Below are 22,651 nucleotides of genomic sequence, written 5' to 3'. Positions count from 1 at the left end.
AGCTCTCCAATCCCCTAGGTGGGCCACAAGTACCTCGTTTGCGTAGCCCCACCTAGTCATTTGGTGGGAGTTTCAGACTGTGGCTGTTGTTATTAGGTGGTGTTCAGTCGGCTCTGACTCATAGTGATCCTATAGGATGGAATAGAACTGCCCCACAGGGTTTCCAAGGAGCAGCTGGTAGATCTGAACTGTAGACCTTTTGGTTAGCAGCTGAGCTCTTATGACACTGTGCCACCAGGGGTCATATTAAGTAATTCACTGCACTGCAGTATCAATCTTGTTAAATTGTGAAATTATCTGGTACATGCAACGTTGGTAACATTTCCAATGGGTGCTCACTAGAATATCTGCTTTTGTGTATCGGATTCATTAGCTTGCCCAACAACACACAGGTCAACTTAACTCTTACTGAATACCGCCAGAGAACATATTTTGGTACATTGAGGCCTGGCACATCTCCCCTCCCACTCTGCCCCTTCTGCTCAAAGTGTAAAACTCATATTGTCATAATCTTGTGCACATAGAAAGTACTTTATGATACAGAGTTAGGGAGATAAGAGGTTGACTACTCCCTCTAATGGAACAAAATCTTTATTGAATGTCACATTAATCAGTTTTTGGACTTTTCATTGCTTCGTTGCCTACTTCTGGTGATAAATTTGTCGACTTGATTAAGGTTTACGTACAGGGTCACAGGTTTAAGCTTTGATAGAGTTGGTATGCTGACACTGACAAGTCTTAAGTACCTTTCCAAATACAGAGTTTAATAATGAGTTTCCTGATAATATTTAGGAACTAATAGAGATTTTTACGAGAGTAGGCTTGTGAAATATACATGACGAAAAGATTTTTTCCCCCCTTATATTTCCAAGGAGTTCTTTGGTTGTTACGAAGATAATTGTTCTGTTAGTCTCCAAAAGAACTTTACGCAGATGAGAATGATGGTTTAAAAATTTCAGGTGTTATTGCCATTGATTTTCTTCACAGATGCTTTTTTCATAGATGGTTCGAAGGTAAATTTTTAAAGCTGTTTGAGAAGCTAATATAGTTGTCCTTTGATAATGTGGCATGAAAATGGGATATCTTGGATTCCAAAGTCATTTCAGTAGATGTTCACTGATACTTCCTCTGTGCCTGGCATTTTGCTAGGTCTTGGGAATTCAGATACAGATAGGACATAGTTGCTCCTAAGGAGCTTCCGTCCTGCTGCCTGTCCATCAGGTCGGTAGCGTCTGTTACCTTGGATGTACACATAGAACTAGAGGAGCACTAGGAGGGGCGTCAGGCTTAACTCTGGGGCCGGGGAAGCCAACACTCGAACTGAGTTTGCTTTAGAGACGGAGTAAGAATTCTTTAGAAAGAGGAGTGGGAAAAGGGTGTCCAAGGAATATGAAAGATGTTCAGAGTAATGAAGTCAGGAAGGAACATGATGTGTTCTAGAACTCTGAGTAGTTCTTGTGGCTGGGTAGAGGATATGTGTGTGTGTTATAAAATAATGGAAAAAGAAGCTGCAGACATGGTGAGATCATTGAGGGAGGGGTAATGACTTAAGGGGTTTAAATTTTACCCTGAAGTCTTTGGGAGGTATTTAGGGATTTTGTTGTTGTTACTTGCTGTCGAGTCAGTTTTGACTCATAGTGACCCTATAGGACAGAGTAGAACTGCTCTGTAGGGTTTCCAGGAACCGGCTGGAGGATTTGAACTGTCCGACGTTTTGGGCAGCAGCTGAGCTCTTAACCATTATGCCACTAGGGCTCCATTTAGGGATTTTAGGTAGGAGAATTATATGATTTGACTTAGGTTTTGGGAAAAATTTATTGTGTTACTGTGGACTGTAGATTGGAGGCCAGTGCCCTAACTTCTAGGACCCAGGAGGAGAAGCAGATATTTTCAAATGAGGTACTGTGTGGGGAAAATGGTTTGTTAACATAAAGCACAGTACAATTGTCACATGAGGCCATTCATCTCATTTCTTTATGAATTGACAGATCTGTGATATTTATTAGAAAAACGAGATTAGATTTTTTAAAAAAATTCTGAAGTTCGGGATTTTTTGGTAATTCATAAGAGAATTATGTTCTTCCTTCTAATCGACTTTTTAAATTACGTAGGTGAAAAAACTACAGGTGATGCTGAGGCAGGCTAATGACCAGTTAGAGAAGACAATAAAAGACAAACAGGAGCTGGAAGACTTCGCACAGCAGAGCGCCGAGGACTCAAGTCATCAGGTAATGAGAGCCTTCAGGGTATGACCCATGCTGGGTGACTGGATCGTTTAAATAAAAAAATTCCAAAAACACTGATGCTTTTTCTGGGCCTCGAAGACTTGGCTGTTAAAGAGATCTGTCTCCTACTGCTCATTCTCTGGTCTTTATTTTACAGATTTGCTTTCAAATTAACCGATTAATGAATGTCAGGAGGCTCTGATTCTCTTTTCCCCTTTTATTTTTGTTAGGTTTTACTGCTGCACAAGAAACTGGCTGACAAGAGAGATACTAGTTATTTTCTTTTTAACTTTATTAACAGATAGCATACATTGACAGAAGGCAAACATACACAAATGTACCAGAACTAACCCCTCTGTAACCACCCTTGACATCAAGTAATAGAACATTAGCCAGTACCCACAAAGCCCTCACTTTCTGCCCCCCATTATGACCTCTTCCCTCGAGGTAACCAAAGTCCTAAATTCCCACACCATTATGTTAGTTTTGTTGGTTTTTTAATTCAAAACAAAAGAAGTGTACAGTATGTATTCTTTTGTGTCTCTTCACTCACCGTTTGTGAAATTCGGTCATGATGCGTGTAGCAGTAGTTTGTGTATTTTCGTTGTTGTATAGTAGCATTGTATGGCTGTGCCACAATTATCTATTTTATGTTGAGAGACAGACATTTGCATTGTTTTCTATTCTGGACTATTAAGAATAATGCTACTTTGAAAATTTCTGTACAGTGCTCAGTGCACATGTTTCTGCTAGGTGTATACCTAGGAGTGGAATGCCAGAGTCAGAAGGCTCTGTGTGTGTTCAACTTTAGTCGATAGTAATGCCAGACAGTTTTAGAAAATGTTTGTACCAATTTATACTCCCACCAGCAATATAAGAGAACTCCTGTGGATGCACAGTCTTGCCAAACTTCCTTCTGTCAGTTGTGCTAATTGCAGCCATTTTGGTGGATGTGTGATGGTATTTAATTGTGGCTTAGTTTGCATTTCTCTGATGACTGTTGAGGTACTTGAAGCATTTTTTCATGTTCGTTGGCCATTCCAGTGTCATTGCGTGTGTGCATGTGTGTTTCCTCTTTGAGTTTTATGCCCATTTTTCTGTTGGAGTGTCTAGTGTATTTATTTTTGTCTTCCTTAATGAATTATTGTTGTTGTTGTTAGGTGCGGTCGAGTCGGCTCCGACCTATAGCGATGCACAACAGAATGAAACCCTGCCCGGCCCTGTGCCATCCTTACAATCATTCGTATGCTTGAGCTCATTGTTGCAGCCACTGTGTCAATCCACCTCATTGAGGGTCTTCTTCTTTTCAGCCGACCCTGTAGTCTGCCAAGCATGATGCCCTTCTCCAGGGACTCATCCCTCCTGACAACGTGTCCAGAGTATGTAAGACACAGTCTCGCCATCCTTGCTTCTAAGGAACATCCTGGTAGTACTTCCTCCAAGACAGATCTGTTCGTTCTTTTGGCAGTCCATGGTGTATTCAATATTCTTCTCCAGCACCACAATTCAAAGGTGTCAACTCTTCTTCGGTCTTCCTTATTCATTGTCTAGCTTTCATATGCATATGATGAGATTGAAAATACCATGGCTTGGGTCAGGTGCACCTTAGTCTTCAGGGTGACATCTTTGCTCTTCAACACTTTGAAGAGGTCCTTTGCAGCAGATGTACCCAATGCAGTGCATCGTTTGATTTCTTGCCTGCTGCTTCCATGGCTGTTGATTGTGGATCCAAATAAAATGGAATCCTTGACAACTTCAGTCTTTTCTCTGTTTGTTTATCAAGATGTTGCTCATTGGTCCAGTTGTGAGGATTTTTGTTTTCATTATGTTGAGGTGCAATCGATACTGAAGGCTGTAGTCTTTGATCTTCATTAGTAAGTGCTTCAAGTCCTCTTCACTTTCAGCAAGCAAGGCTGTGTCATCTGCATAACGCAGGTTGTTAATGAGTCTCCCTCCAATTCTGATGCCCCATTCTTCTTCGTATAGCCCAGCTTCTCGGATTATTTGTTCAGCATACAGATTGAATAGGCATGGTGAAAAGATACAATCCTGACCTACACCTTTCCTGACTTTAAACCAATCAGTATCCCCTCGTTCTGTCCCAACAACGGCCTCTTGATCTATGTACGCGTTCCCCATGAGCACAATTAAGTGTTCTGGAATTCCTGTTCTCTGCAGCGTTACCCATAATTTGTTATGATCCACACAGTTAAATGCCTTTGTATAGTCAATAAAACACAAGTAAACATCCTTCTGGTATTCTCCGCTTTCAGCCAGGATCCATCTGACATCGTCAATGATATCCCTGGTTCCATATCCTCTTCTGAATCCAGCCTGAATTTCTGGCAGTTCCCCGTCAATGTATTGCTGGAGCCGCTTTTGAATGACCTTCAGCAAAATTTTGCTTGCGTGTGATATTAATGATATTGTTCTATAATTTCCGCATTTGGTTGGATCACCTTTTTTGGGAATAGGCATAAACATGAATCTCCTCCAGTCAATTGGCCAGTAAGCTGTCTTCCGTATTTCTTGGCATAGACAAGTGAGCACCTTCAGCGCTGCATCCGTTTGTTGAAATATCTCAATTGATATTCTGTCAATTCCTGGAGCATTGTTTTTTGCCAGTGCCTTCAAAGCAGCTTAGACTTCTTCCTTCAGTACCAACGGTTCCTGATCATGTGCTACCTGGTGAAATGGTTGAACATTGACTGTTCTTTTTGGTATAATGACTCCATATTCCTTCCATCTTCTTTAGATGCTTCCTGCGTCATTTAATATTTTCCCCATATAATCCTTCACTACTGCAACTCAAGGCTTGAGTTTTTTCTTCAGTTCTTTCAGCTTGAGAAATGCCGAGTGGGTTCTTCTTCCCTTTTGGTTTTCTATCTGCAGCTCTTTGGACATGTCATTATAATACTTTGTCTTCTCGAGCCGCCCTTTGAAATCTTCAGTCCAGTTCTTTTACTTTATCATTTTTTCCTTTTGCTTTAGCTACTTGGTGTTTGTGGGCAAATTTCAGAGTCTCCTCTGACATCCATCTTGGTTTTTTCTTTCTTTCCTGTCTTTTCAGTGACCTCTTGCTTTCTTCACATGTCCTTGATGTCATTCCACAACTCGTGTGGTCTTCAGTCACTAGTGTTCAGTGCTTTAAATCTGCTCTTGAGATCGTCTCTAAATTCAGGTGGGATATGCTCAAGGTCATATTTTGGCTCTCTTGGACTTGCTCTGATTTTCTTAAGTTTCAGCTTGAACTTGCATATGAGCAATTGATGTCTGTTCCTCAGTCGGCCCCTGGCCTTGTTCTGACTGAAGTTATTGAGCTTCTCCATTGTCTCTTTCCACAGATGTAGTTAATTTGATTCCTGTGTGTTCCATCTGGTGAGGTCCATTGATGTTGATGAAAGAAGGTATTTGCAATGAAGAAGTCGCTGGTCTTGCAAAATTCTATTATTCTATCTCCGGCATTGTTTCTATCACCAAGGCCATATTTACCAACTACCGATCCTTCTTTGTTTCCAACTTTTCTTTCCAGTCACCAGAAATTATCACTGTATCCTGATTGCATGTTTAGTCAATTTCAGACTGCAGCAGCTGATAAAAATCTTCAGTTTGTTCATCTTTGGCCTTAGTGGTTGGTGCATAAATTTGAATAATAGTCGTATTAACTGGTCTTCCTTGTAGGGGTATGGATACTATCCTATCACTGACAGGCGTTGTACTTCAGGATAGATTTTGAAATGTTATTTTTTGCGATGAATGCAATACCATTCCTTGTCAAGTTGTCATTCCGAGCATAGTAGACTATAAAAATATGATTGTCCAGTTCAGAATAGCCAATACCAGTCCATTTCAGCTCACTGATGCCTAGGATATTGATGTTTATGTGTTCCATTTCATTTTTGATGATTTCCAGTTTTCCTAGATTCATATTTCGTACATTCCAGGTTCCAATTATTAATGGATGTTTGCAGCTTTTTCTTCTCATTTTGAGTCACGCCACATCAGCAAATGAAGGTCCCAAAAGCTTTACTCCATCCACATCATTCAGTCGACTCTACTTTGAGGAGGCAGCTCTTCCCCAGTCATCTTTTGAGTGCCTTCCAGCCTGGGGGCTCATCTTCCAGCACTATATCAGACAGTGTTCCGCTGCTATTCATAAGGTTTTCACTGGCTAATGCTTTTCAGAAGTAGACTGCTGGGTCCTTCTTCCTAGTCTGTCTTAGTCTGGAAGCTCAGCTGAAACCTGTCCTTCATGGGTGACCCTGCTGGTATCTGAATACCGGTGGCATAGCTTCCAGCATCACAGCAACACACAAGCCCCCACTGTAGGACAAACTGACAGACCACGTGGGGGATTGAATTATTAGGAGGTCTTTATATAACCCTGTTAAAGCCCTTTAGTTGTGTGTTGCAGATGTCTTCTCAGTAGTTTACATTTTCATTATCTTAATGGTGTCTTTCGATGAACGGAGGTTCTTAATTTAAATGTAGTCTAACTTGTCTTTTTCTTTGTGTTTTTTGTCTTTCTTCAAGAAAAATTTCCCTACCCTAGAGTTAAGATATTTTCATATAGGAACTTCATTTTTTATAGTCTTTTACATTTAAATCTAAAATCCATCTAGAGCTGATTCACATATACATGGCGTGAGACGTATGGGGGTACAAACGGTTTGTGTTCTGCTACTAACCAAAAGGTTGGCATCATGGAAGAAAGGCCTGGCAATCCACTTGCATATGATTACAGCCATTGAAAACCCTATAGAGTACAGTTCTACTGTGAAACACGTCGGGTCACCATGAGTCGGAATTGATTCGATGGCAGCAGGTTTGGTTTGGATTTTTGGTGTGAGATAAAGATGGCTATGTGAATAGCCAGTTGTTCTGTACCATTTAGTAGAAGGATCACCGTTTTCTCACTCTTCTGCAAAATCCTTTGTCATCTGTGCTATGAATTATGTGTGGGTCTTTTTGTCTATCTTTGTGTCAGTTCCACACTGTTATTATAAAATTTTCATTTTTCTTAAATAGTTTTTATTTCTCTGCTGAGAACTATCATTTATTTCAAAAGTGCTTACCTTTACCTCATGGAGCATAGTTACAATAACTACTTTAAAGTCTTTGATCCTAAAAGTCCAACATCTGGGTTATCATGGGGTTGGCATCTGTTGTTTTTTTTTTTTTCTCTTAAGAATTGGCCACATTTTCATGGATCTTCGTATGTAAAGTACTTTTGAATTGTATCATGGGAATTTCTAGTATATTGTGAAACTTTGGGTTTTGTTTAAATCCTCTGGAGAATATTGATTTCGTTTTGATTATTTTAGCAAAACAATCAACCCGATTAGGTTCAGTTTACAAAGTCTGTCTTGCCTTCTGTGGATGGTGGTTCTAATATCAGTTTTTAAAGTCTTTTTGCTGTGCTGATTTGGGCCTGTCTGTGCATGTGTAGCTTAGGGGTGAACGTGGGACTTGTGTTGGAATAGGGGACCCCTTTCCCAGCTCTCTCATCTCAGAGGTTACCTCCATACTCTCTGGCTCATAGGCCTCTGGCCAGAAAGACAGTTTTATCTTCTGTACTGTAGCTGCTGTCTTCACAACTGGAGCTGTCCTCAGGTCAATGGCAGGACAGAAAATAGGGAAAAAAACAAAAGCAAAAACTCAAACAAAGAGGAAACTCAGTCCTTTATGAGTTGCTTCTTTCAGTTTTGACTTTATAATCTGTTTGCTATTGCATCCTTTTCAGAACCTTCGGGTGGCTGCTGTTCGTATTTTGCCTATAGTTTTTAGTTGTAGTCAGTGGGAAAGAGAGGCCCCTAGAGGGTTTAGTTCATCTTGGAAAGCTCCAGAAGTCTCAGTTCTCTAATATTTGTGTTTGTCAGAACGTATTTTTCAAGGAGGATGCTTTTGCCAGATACAGAATTCTCAACGCAATGTTATTTTCTTTCAATACTGTGAAGTTTTTCCATTGTCTCTGGCTTCCATATTTCTTACACGAAGTCAGCTATCAGTCATATTGTTGCTCCTTGGAAGGTAAAATGTTCTTTTTGAGTGTGTGGCTATTTTTAAGTTATTCTTTTTGTCTTTTGTTTCTAGTGGTTTTACTGTATAATACGTAGGTGATTTTTCTTTGTATTTATCCTGCTTGGGATTCACAGGGCTTCTTGGATCTCTGAATTGGTATCTTACATCATAATTTGAAAATTCTCAGCCATTATCTCTTTTTTAAAAACTTGTTTTTATTGAGGTATAACTACAATAAAGGCCACAAATCTTTTTTTTTTTTTCTTTTTCCGTACAGTCTACTCCTTTTCAGTCTCCTGTTGTAGCTGGTTGTCTTCCATCTAAGTGTCAGCACTCCTAAGGGTTAATTCCTGGGCTCTCTTCTTTATACACTCTCCTTGCCCATCTCCATGCTGACACATCCCGGATATGTTCAAGCCTTTCTTTTAAGCTCCAGATTTGAATATCTTATGTCTTCACCCATGTCTAAAAGGAAACTTGATGGCTGTCTTAAAAAAAACTGATCTGCCATCCACAATCAAAACCTATTCCCACCCCCTCTGTCCCAGCCTTCCCATCTCCATTAAATGATACCACCTACTTGTTCAAGTCTAGGAGCCTTTTCTTTACCCTGACCCCCTATATCCAATCCAACAGTAAGGCTTGTCAATTCCACCTCCAAAATCTATCTCGACTCCATGCACCCTTTGGTGTGAGCACTCCCACCACTCTATCCAAGCCACTAGCATCTTTCATTGGCTGACTATGATTACCTCCCAACCTTATTGACCTCCTCTAAGCCATTCTTTAGATAGCTCTAGCCACATTAGTCTTCAGTTAGTTCCTAGAACATGGGAGTGCTTTTCTGCCTCAGGGCCTTTGTACCTGTCTTCCTTCTCCTTGGAATACTCCCTATACTTCCCTTTTAGTCTCTCCCCTCCCACTTCTCACAGAAGTGAATATTGAAGTGATCAAAGCAGACTTCAGCTTACAGGTTGGAGAGAGAGATGGCAAGAAATAACTTAAGGTGGGAAAAAAGGCTACAGGCATACCTCCTTATACTATACTTCACTTTATTGCGCTTTGCAGATATTACATTTTTTCCAAATTGAAGGTTTGTGGCAGGCCTGTGTCGAGCAAGTCTTTTGGTGCCATTTTTCCACCAGCATGTGCTCACTTCATGTTTCTGTGTCAAATTCTGGCAATTCTCACAATATTTCAAACTTTTTCATTATTATTATATCTGTTACAGTGATCTGTGATCGGTGATCTTTGATGTTACTATTGTAATTGTTTTGGGGTGCCACGAACTGTGCCCATGTAAGGTGGCAAACTTAATCGATAAATGTTGTGTGTGTTCTGACTGACTGCCCCACTAACCGACTGTTCCCCGGGTCTCCCTGTTCCCTGAGACGTGACAATATTGAAATTAGGCCAATTAATAACCCAACAATGGCCTCTACGCGTTCAAGTGAAAGGAAGAGTTGCATGTCGCTGACTTTAAATCAAAAGCTAGAAATGATTAAGCTTAGTGAGGAAGGCATGTCAAAAGCCAAGACAGGCTAAAAGCTAGGCCTCTTGCACCAAACAGTTAACCAGGTTGTGAATGCAAAGGAAAAGTTCTTGAAGGAAATTAAAAGGGCTACTCCAGTGAACACACAAATATTAAAACAGCCCTTATCGCTGATATGGAGAAAGTTTTAGTGGCCCGGAGAGAAGATCAAACCAGCAGCAACATTCTCTTAAGCCAAAGCCTAATCCAGAGCAAAGCCCTAATTCTCTTCGATTCTGTGAAGGCTGAGAGAGGTGAGGAAGCTGCAGAAGAAAAGTTTGTAGCTAGCAGAGATTGGTTCATGAAGTTTAAGAAGCTATCTCTGTAACATAAAAGCGCAAAGTGAAGCAGCAAGATATCCAGAAGATCTATTGATAAAGGTGGCTACACTAAACAACAGATATTCAGTGTAGACAGAACAGCCTTGTAGTGGAAGAAGATGCTGCCTAGGGCTTTTCATAGCTAGAGAGACGTCTGCGCCTGGCTTCAAAGCTTCGGAGAACAGACGGACTCTGCTGTTAGGGGCTAATGCAGCCGGTGACCTTAGGTTGGAGCGGTTGCTCATTTACCATTCTCAAAATCCCAGGGCCCTGGAGAATTATGCTAAATCTACTCAGTCTGTGCCCTGTAAACAGAACAACAAAGCCTTGATGATAGCACATCTGTTTATAACTTGGTTTACTAAATATTTTGAGCCCACTTTTGAGACCTACTGGTCAGGAAAGAAAAAAAAAAGATTCTTTTCAAAATATTACTGTTTATTGACAATGTACCTGGTCACCCAAGAGCTCTGATGGAGATGTCCAATGGATGTTGTGTTAATAAAAAAAAAAAAAGTATTATTTTTTTATTTTTTTACTAACACAACATCCATTCTGCAGCCCATGGATCAGTGAGTAGTAGCTTCAACTTTCAAGTCTTATTTAAGAAATACATTTCATAAGGTTATAGCTGCCGTACGTAATGATTCTTGTGATGGATCTGAGGAACATAAATTGAAAACTTCCTGGAAAAGATTCACCATTCTAGATGACATTAAGAACATTTATGATTCATGGGAGGAGGTCAAAATATCAACATTAACAGGCGTTGGGGAGAAGTTGATTGCATTCCTCATGGGTGACTTTGAGGCGTTCGAGACTTCAGTAGAGGAAGTAACTGCAGATGTGGTGGAAATAGCAAGAGAACTAGAATTAGAACTGGAGCCTGAAGATGTGACTGAATTGCTGCAATCTCATGATAAAACTTTAACAGATGAGTTGTTTCTTATGGGTGAGCAAAGAAAGCGGTTTCTTGAGATGGAATCTACTCCTGGTGAAGATGCTGTGAGCGTTGTTGATGTGACAACAAAGGATTTAGAATGTTATGTAAACTTAGTTGATGAAGCAGCAGCAGGGTTTGAGAGGATTGACTCCAGTTTTGAAAGAAGTTCTACAGTGAGTCAAATGCTAAAAAATGGCATCACATGCTACAGAAAAATCTTTTGTGAAAGGAAGAGTCAAATGATGTGGCAAACTTCATTGTTGTTTTATTTTAAGAAATTGGCATAGCTACCCAAACCTTCAGCACCCACGGCCCTGGTCAGTCAGCAGCTATCAACATTGATGCAAAACCCCTCTACCAGCAAAAAATTATGACTTGCTGAAGGCTCAGATGATGGTTAGCATTTTTTAGCAATAAAGTATTTTTAAATTAAGGTATGTACTTGTTGTTTTAGACAAAATGTACACTTAATAGACTACCAAAAAAAAAAAAAACCCAAACCTGTTGCTGTCAAGTCAGTTTTAGTATAGTGTAAGCATAACGTTTATATGCACTGAGAAACAAAAAAAATTGTGTGACTTGCTTTATTATGATACTTGCTATATTGTGGTGGTCTGGAACTGAACCCACAGTATCTCTGTGGCATGTCTGCATTTATAAACTGGAAGTGTTTCAAAAATATGTGCCCTGATTCCAGTTCTCCAGGTGCCTGCTAATAAATTCACCTGATCTCATTGTTGGTGGGGTGGTTTGAGGCCCTTTGAGGCAAACTGCTTCTCTTTAGGTGCCGTTCTCTGTTTCCCCTGCCTGTTTTATCTTTCCTTCTTTTTTTTAAAATAGTAACTCCCATTTCTCCCTGCCTCCAGCCCTTGGTAACCACTAATCTACTTTTATCTCTATGCGTTTGCCTATTCTAGATATTTCATATAAGTTGGATCATACACTTTCCTTTTGTGTCTGACTTATTTCACCGAACATGTTCTCAGAGTTTATCCATGTTGCAGCATGTATCAGAACTTAGTATCTCTTTATGGCTGGATAATATTCCATTGTATGCATATACCACATTTTGTTTATTCATTCACCTGTTAATGGACACTTGTGTCCAGCTTTTGGCTATTGTGAATAATGCTGCAATAAACATTGGTGTACAAGTGTCTGAGTCCCTGCTTTTAGTTCTTTTTCTCTGTATCTAAAAGTGGGATTGCTGGGTCATACAGTAATTCTTTTGAGCTTTTTTAAGGTACTGCCAAACTGTTTTCCACAGCGGCTGAGCCATTTTGCACTCCAGTTCATTGTATTGGTGTTTCAGTTTCTCCACATCTCTCCAGTAGTTGTTGTTTTGTTTTTCTGATAACATCCATTCTAGTGGGGCGTGTAGTTGTGTCTCATTGTGGTTTTGATTTGCATTTCTTCAACTAATGATGTGTTGAACATCTTTTCATGTGCTTATTGGCCATTTGAATCTCTTCTTTGGAGAAATATCTATTTTTTGTCCATTTTTAAATTGAGTTGTTTGTCTTTTTGTTGTCGAGTTGTAAATTCTTTATATATTCTGGATATTAAAACCTTATATATATGGCTTCTGAATATTTTCCCCCATTCTGTAGGTTGTCTTTTCACTTTCTTGATAATGTCCTTTGATGCACGAAAGTATTTAATTTTGATAAAGTCTTTTTTTGGTGTTGTTCATGTGCCCAAATAAAAAGTGTACAATTTGATGAATTTAATATGTGAAAAAATTTTCCAGGTTAATATCACCCAGATCAACAAACAACATTTATAACACTCATGCTCTTCCCTAGTCAATAAACACCTCACTACACAGAGGTAGGAGCCCTGGTGGCACAGTGGTTAAGAGCTCAGCTGTTAACCAAAAGGTCGGCAGTTTGAATCCACCACCCGCTCCTCGGAAACCCTATGAGGCAGTTCTCCTCTGTCCGGTAGGGTCACTGTGAGTCAGAATTGAGTCAGAATTGACTCGACAGTAATGGGTTTGGTTTGGTTTTGGGTTTACACAGAGGTAGCTACTATTCTTACTTTTAACACCTTGTTTTAGTATTGCCTGTTCTTGAACTCTATACCGATTGAATCCTATAGTATGTAACCTTTTGTGTCTAGTTGTATTTGATCTTTGTTTTGTCTGTGAGGTTCATGCATATTGTTCTATGTATCTGTAGTTATTTTTTAATACTGTGAATAGTCTATTACATGGATATATCAAAAATAATGCATTCTACAATGTGAGACATTTAGTTTATTTTCAGGTTTGGGCTATTATCAATGAATAAGGCTTCTGCGGACATTTCTTGTATATATCTTTCAGTGGACACGTGGACTCTCTTGAGCATACCAGGTTATTGCATAGGCCTATTTTTAGCTGTATTACATACTTCCCTCAGCTATTATTTCTTTAAATATTTATATATATGTAAGACCTCATTTACATCTTACATGCCTTTTAAGGCTTCTTCTGCATTTTCCATCTTTGTGTCTCTGTGTTGATTTTCTTCAGATGTTTTCCCGTGTACTAATTTTCTCTTCAGATGGGTCTAATCTCTTAAACCCATCTGTTGAATTTTTTCTTTAGGTAATTTATTTTTTCAGTTTACTATTTCTATTTGGTTTTTCTTGATTGTTTTCAGTTCTTCCGATTCCGAATTTTGTCTTTCATATCTTTGAACAGATTAAGCGTAGTTATTTTAAAGTCTGATCTCTGATAATTCATGTACCTGGGTTCTTCATGGATTTTTTATTGTCAGTTTTGGTTTTTCTCATATTTCCTGTTGCATTTTTAATTGAGTGCTGGTCAGTGTATGTGAAAAAATGTTGAAATAATATAAAATTTAGGATGGTGTCATCTTCCTTATCAGAGGCAGGCAACTTGTCGTACTAACAGTCCTGATCACCTAATCCAGCATAAGGATTGAGATTATGTGAAATTGTGAGGGTTGGATTATTTTAAATGATCTCTTACCCTTAGGGTGTGGACCTTTGGGGACCCAGCCCAAAGTGTAGATTGTTTATCTGGGGTCCATTTGTTTGGTGGGTCCTAGACTCTTAATTTTTGCCACCCTATCCTCGGTCTCTCAAGTGTCCTGCTTAGCTTCTCAGTGTCCCATCTGTCTCTTCTGGAATTGGCACATGTCCCAGAGAAGAGCTGTCCCCGATGCTGCACTCACCTTTTCAAGTGTCCTCATCCCTGGTCCTTGCCCCCGTGAGTCTTTAGGTAGATGTATTTTATATTTTATCCAGCTTTTCTAATTCTTGGTGAGATGATTTGTTCACATAATCTAATCCTCTATCATTTTTTAAATGTCTAAACAAAATTATTTTGATTATTTTATAATTCTTGTGTTAGACCCATTAACTTCCAAATAACCAGTCCTTAGAAACCTGAAGACTAATTCTAGGGCATTTAGAATCCGATGATGTTAATTTGTTTGTTGCTCATAAGTAAACTGTCCTAGAAGGTTGCAGCTAGATTGGAGAAGATTCAGTAACCCTTTAAACTGCATTTTCTATTTTTTGTTTGTGTTTTGGAGATTTTTTGGACAGGGCTTCAGAAAAAAATTTTTTTAAATAGTATTTACAACTGTGTCCCGTGTGTAAATATGTATGTCTAGACCCATATAAGAAGTCCTGGTGGCTCCGTGGTTAAGCACTTGGCTGCTGACCGAAAGGTCAGTGGTGTGAACCCACCAGCCACTCACTCCACAGGAGAAAGATATGGCATTCTGCTTCCATAAAGACTAAACCAAAAAAAAACAAAAACCAAACCCAGTGCTGTCGAGTTGATTCCAACTCATAACGACCCTATAGGACAGAGTAGAACTGCCCCATAGAGTTTCCAAGGATCACCTGGCAGATTTGAACTGCCGACCCTTTGGTTAGCAGCCGTAACGCTTAACCACTACGCCACCAGGGTTTCCTCCATAAAGACTACAGCCTTGGAAATCCTATCAGCAGTTCTGTTCTGATCTCTAGGGTCGCTATGAGTCTGGCATCAACTCTGTGGCAGCGGCTTGGTTGGTTTAGAGATTCATGTAATGCCCACTGTTAGTGTAAAGTGGCAGTCAGCAACTCAGGGGACTTTGGGTACCGCCTTGTGTTTTCAAAAAGGCTGAAGCAGACGCACACATACCTGTTAAACCAGGGAAAAGAATGACCTAATAAAATATGTGGGAGAAGGGAGGGCTTGCTTCAGAATAACCAATTTCTTAACTGTGTATTTTGTATCGGCATTTTTTTTTTTTTTAAGATATCTGCACTTGTCCTAAGGGTACAGGCATCCGAGATCTTACTTGAAGAATTACAACAGGGGTTTTCCCAGGCAAAGAGGGATGTTCAGGAACAGATGGTAAGTTAAAATTTTGAATAAGCATTAACAATGTTTTATATATTTGTTTTTGTTCTCTTTTGAAATCCTGTTTGATAGTGTCTTTATCTCCCTGGCCAAACTGGGTACTGTTATGCTCTCCACCATCTATGGAACATTAGGTAATGGACAAAATATTGTAAAGATGTCATTCCTTTTTTAAACCTACCTTCTGACAAAAAAAAATTCTCACCTTTAACTTCAGTTAATTTTTTGATTTGGGAAACCTAGATAGAAAAGCTGTGGGACGATGTTTAATTTTGAGTTTTCAAATACAAGCTAACAGTTGAAATCTCCCAGATATTAGTTGGTGCAGCTTTGAGCAGTCATTATACTTTTCCTTGGTAGGTGATTTACTTAAGATAACCTCATTAATTCACAGAGGTTGTGAAAAACCGTGCACCATAACTGCCATGGTTTTGGGGAACCTCCAGAAGGCCATCAGTTTTGAAAGGAGTGGGGGCAGAGAGCTCCATGAGGAAGGGCTGACTGGAACCTCTGCAGATAAGCTCCCCAGGTTTGGGCCTCCATCCTCCGATCGGGCTCCATTTGCCATGTTCTTCCTTTTTCTCAGAGTTGGAGCCCTGCATTTGATGTCCCTCTGTAAGTTATAACAGAGTTGATCCTACAGAGCTGCCTCTTGTCCAGCTCTTTCAGAGATGACTGTAAAAAAAAAAAAGCCTTGGGTAGTACGGTAATGGGTCTTTTGAATGACATGGGGTCAGTATCTGCATGGCCTTTGAGGTGATCTCTAAGTTCTAGCCCAGGTCTGTTGGGAAACCTCTCATCCTTATCATAAACCAGAGTGTCATATCTTTTCTGTACTTAGAGAATACAAATAAACATGCTTAATAATAATCATTAGCCTAAAAGTCACTGCTAAATGCTGACAGAGTTCCATTGTGTTATGTCTCCATACACTTCTCTCTCTCTCCCTCCTCTCATGTTTTTCCTTCTCATGTTTCAAAACCCAAAGGCAAATATTTTTGAAGTTGATTCCACTTAAAATGAATATACTGCAGGGGACATCAAAGAATTGTTGAAATTAAGAGTGAAGTCCTGTGAACTCCAGTACTTGACCATTTTCACGAAATTACCATTTCAAAATTCTTAAGCCCCCACGTGTCTGTCAGTTTGTGGTACTGTGGGGGCTTGTGTGTTGCTGTGATGCTGGAAGCTATGCCACCAGTATCCAGATACCAGCAGGGTCACCTATGGACGATAGGCTTCAGCTGAGCTTCCAGACTAAGACAGACTAGGAAGAAGGACCCGGCAGTCTACTTCTGAAAAGAATCAGCCAGTGAAAACCTTATAAATAGCAGTGGAACATTGTCTGATATAGTGCTGGAAAATGAGCCCCCAGGGTTGGAAGGCACTCGAAAGACGCCTGGGAAAGAGCTGCCTCTCAAAGTAGAGTTGACCTTAATGACGTGGATGGAGTAAAACTTTCAGGACCTTCATTTGCTGATGTGGTGCGACTCAAAATGAGAAGAGATGGCCGCAAACATCCATTAATAATCGGAACCTGGAACGTACGAAGTATGAATCTAGGAAAGTTGGAAATTGTCAGAAATGAAATGGAATGCATAAACATCAATATCCTAGACATTAGTGAGCTGAAATGGACTGGTATTGGGCATTTCGAATCAGGTAATCATATGGGAATGGCAACTTGAAGAGGAATGGCGTTGCATTCATTCTCAAAAAGAACATTTCAGAATCTATCCTGAAGTACAACGCCGTCAGCATTAGGACAGTATCCATATGCCTACAAGGAAGACCAGTTAATAACGACTGTTAATTCAAATTTATGTACTGACTACTAAGGCCAAATATGAAGAAACTGAAGTTTTTACCAGCTCTTGCAGTCTGAAATTGACTGAACATGCAATCAAAATGCATTGATAATTACTGGTGATTGGAATGTGAAAGTTGGAAACAAAGAAGAAGGATTGGTAGTTGGAAAATATGGCCTTGGTGATAGAAATGATGCTGGAGATCGCATGATTGAATTTTGCAAGATCAGCGACTTCTTCATTGCAAATACCTATTTTCTCCAACATAAATGGCAACTGTACATGTGGACCTTGCCAGATGGAACACACAGGAATCAAATCGACTACATCTGTGGAAAGAGATGATGGAGAAGCTCAATATCATCAGTCAGAACAAGGCCGGGGCCAGCTGTGGAAAAGACTGTCAGTTGTTCATATGCAAGTTCACGTTGAAACTGAAGAAAATTAGAACAAGTCCATGAGAGCCACAGTACGACCTTGAGTATATCCTACCTGAATTTAGAGACCATCTTAAGAATAGATTTGACATGTCGAACACTAATGACCGAAGACCAGACAAGTTGTAGAACATCACACATGAAGAAAGCAAGAGGTCATTAAAAAGACAGAAAAGAAAAAAAAGACCAAAATAGATGTCAGAAGAGATTCTGAAACTTGCTCTTGAACGTCGAGCAGCTAAAGAAAAAGGAGGAAATGATAAAGTAAAAGAACTGAACAGAGATTTCAAAGCGAGGTTCAAGAAGACAAAGTCTTATAATGACATCTGAAAAGAGCTGGAGATAGAAAACCAACAGGGAAGAAGAACCTGCTCGGCATTTTCCAAGCTGAAAGAACTGAAGAAAAAATTCAAGCCTCGAGTTGCAGTAGTGAAGGATGCTATGAGGAAAATACTAAATGACGCAGGAAGCATCAAAAGATGGAAAGAATATACAGTCATTATACCAAAAAGAATTGGTCAACATTCAACCATTTGAAGAGGTAACATATGATCAGGAACCAATGGCAGTGAAGGAGGAAGTCCAAGCTGCCCTGAAGGCATAGGCGAAAAACGGCAGCAGGAGTTGACGGAACACCAACTGAGATGTCTCAGCAAAGGGATGCAGCTCTGGAGGTGCTCACTCGTCTATGCCAAGAAATCTGGAAGACAGCTACCTGGCCAACTGACTGGAAGAGATCCATATTTATGGCTATTCCCAAGAACGGTGATCCAGCTGAAGGTGGAAATTATCAAACAATATCACACGCAAGTGGCTGCAGCAGTATATTGACAGGGAACTGCCAGAAATCAGGCCGGATTCAGAAGAGAACGTGGAACCAGAGATATTGTTGCTGATGTCAGATTGCCCCTGGCTAAAAACAGAGAAAGAATACCAGGAGGATGTTTACCTGTGTTTTATTGACTATGCAAAGGCATTCGACTGTGTGGATCATAACAAATTATGGATAACATTGCGAAGAATGGGAATTCCAGAACACTTAGTTGTGCTCATGAGGAACCTTTACATAGATCAAGAGGCAGTTATTCAGACAGAATAAGGGGATACTGATTAAACCAAAAGTCAGAAGAGGTGTGCGTCAGGGTTGTATTCTTTGGCCACATGTATTCAATCTGTATGCTGAGCAAATAATCCAAGAAGCTGGACTATATGAAGAAGAATGGGTCATCAGGATTGGAGGAAGACTTATTAACAACCTGCGTTATGCAGATGACACAACCTTGCTTGCTGAAAGTGAAGAGGACTTGAAGCACTTACTAATGAAGATCAAAGGCCACAGCCTTCAGTATGGACTGCACCTCAACATAAAGAAAACAAAAATCCTCACAACTGGACCAATGAGCAACATCATGATAAACGGAGAAAAGATTGAAGTTGTCAAGGATTTCATTTTATTTGGATCCACAATCAACAGCCATGGAAGCAGCAGTCAAGAAATCAAAAGACGCATCGGGCAAATCTGCTGCAAAGGACCTCTTCAAAGTGTTGAAAAGCAAAGATGTCACCTTGAAGACTAAGGTGCGCCTGACCCAAGCCATGGTATTTTCAGTTGCATCATATGCACGTGAAAGCTGGACAATGAATAAGGAAAACAGAAGAAGAATTGACACCCCTGGATTGTGGTGTTGGCCAAGAATATTGAATATACCATGGACTGCCACAAGAATGAAGAAATCTGTCTTGGAAGTACAACAAGAATGCTCCTTAGATGCAACGATGGCGAGACTGCATCTTACATATTTGGACATGTCAGGAGGAATCAGTCCCTGGAGAAGGACATCATGCTTGATACAGTACAGTGTCAGCGGAAAAGAGGGAGACCCTCAAAGAGATAGACTGACACAGTGGCTGCAACAGTGGGCTCAAGCATAACAAGGATTGTGAGCATGGTGCAGGACTGGGCAGTGTTCCGTTCTGGTGGTACATAGAGTCGCTGAGTTGGAACTGATTTGACAGCACCCAATAACAAGCTGAGAAAGGAAAAAAAAAAAACCAAAAACCTCAATTTCTCATGACTCTGCAGAGAAGAATGGCTACAGTAGTGGTTGGGATGTTAATACCGGTTACGGTGGTCAGCAAGTACAGTTTATGGCGACCCCATTGTGTCACATTGGAACTGTGCTCTATAGGGCTTTCAATGGCTGATTTTTTCAGAAGGAGATTATCAGGCCTTTTTTTCTGAGGTATCTCTGGCTGGACTTGAACCTTACATTTTTCAGTTAGCAGTTGAGCACTTAGCTGTTTGTACCACCAAAACACTTCATCTTTCCTCCTAAGTTTTTAATTTGAAAAAATAGTAGAATGACCACTCATAAAACCATCACTTAGATTCACCGTTTGTTAGTATTTTGCCACATTTTTACATGCTTCTGCTTTGTATGTTTTTTTCTCTTCTATGTATGTGCATTTTTTTTTTTCTGGATCATTTGGAATTAAGTTGTAGACAACATGACACGCCTAACTATTTCAGCATTATCTTCTAGATGTTGTTCTACATAATTCTAATACTGACTCTCTAAAATGTCATCAATTGTCCCCAAAAGTCTTTGAGAGTGTTTTTATTCAGGAGCCAATAGAGAATCACACATTGCATTTTGTTGTCATGTCTGTTTGGTCTCCTTTAATCTAGAATAATACTTTTTTTATTTTAATTTGGCTTTTATGACATTAACATTTTTGAAGAGTCCAGCTCAGTCTCCTTGTACAGTGTTTTAGGCTAATTGTTTTGTAGAATGCATTTGTCTAATTATTTCCTCGTGATTAGATTCCTTTTAAACAGTTTGACAAGAATGTTACCTAGAAGACATAATTCAGTGAGACGTTCATAACAGCCAGAGGGATGTAATGATGGATTGTTCCATTGTTGGTGGTACTAAATTTGATCAGTCCGTTAAGGTGGAGACAAAATAGTTGTAGAATGAGTACATCAATATATCCACCGGCAGTCCTACTAAGTTCAGTATTTCTTTGTAGCTTTTTTTTGGTCCTTAGAATGTATCCAAGGTAAGGGTGTAGAGTATTAGGTACTGTGTTCAAAAGTTACTTGAACTGATTTTTCTCTCTGTGGTTGTGTTACGTTTGATACACCCAGTTAGCTCCATTTGTTTCTTTTTTTTTTTTAATATGCAACATGATTCATAAGTCAAAACTATAAAGATATATAAATATTCAGGAGTCCCACTTTTATTTCTTTTTCATACTATTCCCCCCAAGCCCTATACAGGATTATTTAAAATTTTTTTTTTTTGTTTATTTTTCTGTTTACAAAAATAAGGAAATTTCGTATTTAAAAGGTGGTGGGATACTAATATTTTATAGTAAATGGGTTGAAAGCAATCATAAAGCACTACTGACTCTAGTGTAGAGGTCCTAAGAGCCAAGAGGATTTAACCAAGGTTTGGGCATGGCCCCGTCTGCCTTCCTGCAGCCTGTTTGTCCTTCAGGATGTAGCGCAGCAGTTACTTCCTCTGGGAAATTTCTTTGACCTTCTCCCCTATTCCTTGCCCCTGAGATTAAATACCCTTTTGTCTTTTTATCACTGCTGTACTTAATCTTTGTCACAGCACTTGTAGGGTAGTTTTGGTTTGTTTTTATCTTCCACTGGACCATGAACTTCTCCAGGGCAAGGTCTCTATTTTTTAATCTGTGTCATCCCCAGGGGCAGCAAAATGCCTAGCATAGAGTGGTAGCTGCTAAATAAATGTTGGATGAATTTATCTATACGCTTACATCAAATTACGTGGTATTAAAAACTAGCTGAAATTAAATACTTCTGCAGAATTTTATCTTGTACTCAGCTGGAATAACTTTTATAATGAAAGAAATGAATATGAACTACACCTCAGCAAGCAGAAGTAGAAACATGTCCCATGGTAAGAATGGACTTCTCAAGTATTCTGTCCTGTGTTTCCTGCTGACTTTCAATATTTGGGGCCGTCGGACCATTCACAGTGATCCTAAGCTTGAACATACATGTATGTCATGGAAATGAAGATACCGATCTTTGTTGCTTCCTAGGTCTTACTGAATGCTTGCCACGAGGAGATGGGGGTTGTCCCAGAGTACATGCCCTGGCGAGTGTAGGTCTTGGTGTGTCCGCCACTTCTGTTGAGCTAGACATCCTTGTTATTCTGTGCTCTAGGGGTATGGAGGGAAGAGCTTCATTACTTTTACGCTTTTTGGTAGAAACAGTGGAAAATGAGCTGAGACACTTGTTTCATTGCCTGTCCCCTTGTTGAACATGTATACGGGCCGCAAATAAAAAAATCTCTGAGCTGGTTTTTCTAAGTTTTGTAGAGCTTTAATAGGTATGCCTCCATCCTTAGCCTCATCTGTTTTGGCCTTCTCTGTCTCTGGGTCAGCTATCAGCAGACAGGTTTACCTTTCTGGCTGTGATTTAGTATGTGTCTGTCTTAGGCAGTGCTGATGCAATCGCGGGAACAGGTTTCAGAAGAGCTGGTGAGGTTACAGAAAGATAATGACAGTCTCCAGGGAAAGCACAGCTTGCATGTGTCCTTACAGCAAGCAGAAGACTTCATCCTTCCGGACACCATAGAGGTAACTCATTTTTCCCATGATCAAAAATGTAAACAAGTACATTTTTCAAAAGGCTGTAAGTTATTCTTGGGGGACCAGATTGAGAATGTAGCAGAAAGGAAATGTTTGAAGGGGTCACCGCCCTGAGTTCTTGGGATGTGTGTTTTTGGAACCTAGCACTTAAAAGGTTATACTAGCCCCACCCTCTTTCTGTCCTCCACTAACTTTTATGACACTTTTGGTCACTTCCATGCTTCTGTGGTTGGGTAGATCTCGGCTGCAAAACTGGAAGTTTCTCTGAGACGTTTGTAACTGTCCCCTTCAGTTTGACTTTTACACGGAGAGATTTTTAAACCTTTCATCACATATATCAAAAAATCTTCTTAGCTTAAACCCAAATATCC

At 39.8% G+C, this 22,651-nt stretch overlaps 1 protein-coding gene across 5 annotated transcripts in view; it reads left to right on the top strand.

The window, feature by feature from the left end:
* The window catches only part of RABEP1 (rabaptin, RAB GTPase binding effector protein 1), a 119,905-nt gene that overhangs the window by 84,644 nt on the left and 12,610 nt on the right, over nucleotides 1-22,651 (top strand). For all 5 annotated transcript variants that reach the window (XR_010318439.1, XM_064271630.1, XM_064271631.1 and 2 more), the window contains 3 exons: nucleotides 2,112-2,228; nucleotides 15,302-15,400; nucleotides 22,128-22,268. Coding sequence is in view for 4 of the 5 variants with exons in the window: in XM_064271630.1 (XP_064127700.1) it covers nucleotides 2,112-2,228; nucleotides 15,302-15,400; nucleotides 22,128-22,268 (357 nt within the window). In the remaining variant the exon portion in view is untranslated. The remainder of the gene's footprint in view (nucleotides 1-2,111; nucleotides 2,229-15,301; nucleotides 15,401-22,127; nucleotides 22,269-22,651) is intronic.

The sequence above is a fragment of the Loxodonta africana genome, chromosome 18 (assembly GCF_030014295.1).
Source record: "Loxodonta africana isolate mLoxAfr1 chromosome 18, mLoxAfr1.hap2, whole genome shotgun sequence".
NCBI classification, from domain to species: Eukaryota; Metazoa; Chordata; class Mammalia; order Proboscidea; family Elephantidae; genus Loxodonta; species Loxodonta africana.
This window is presented reverse-complemented; position numbering and strand designations above follow the sequence as displayed.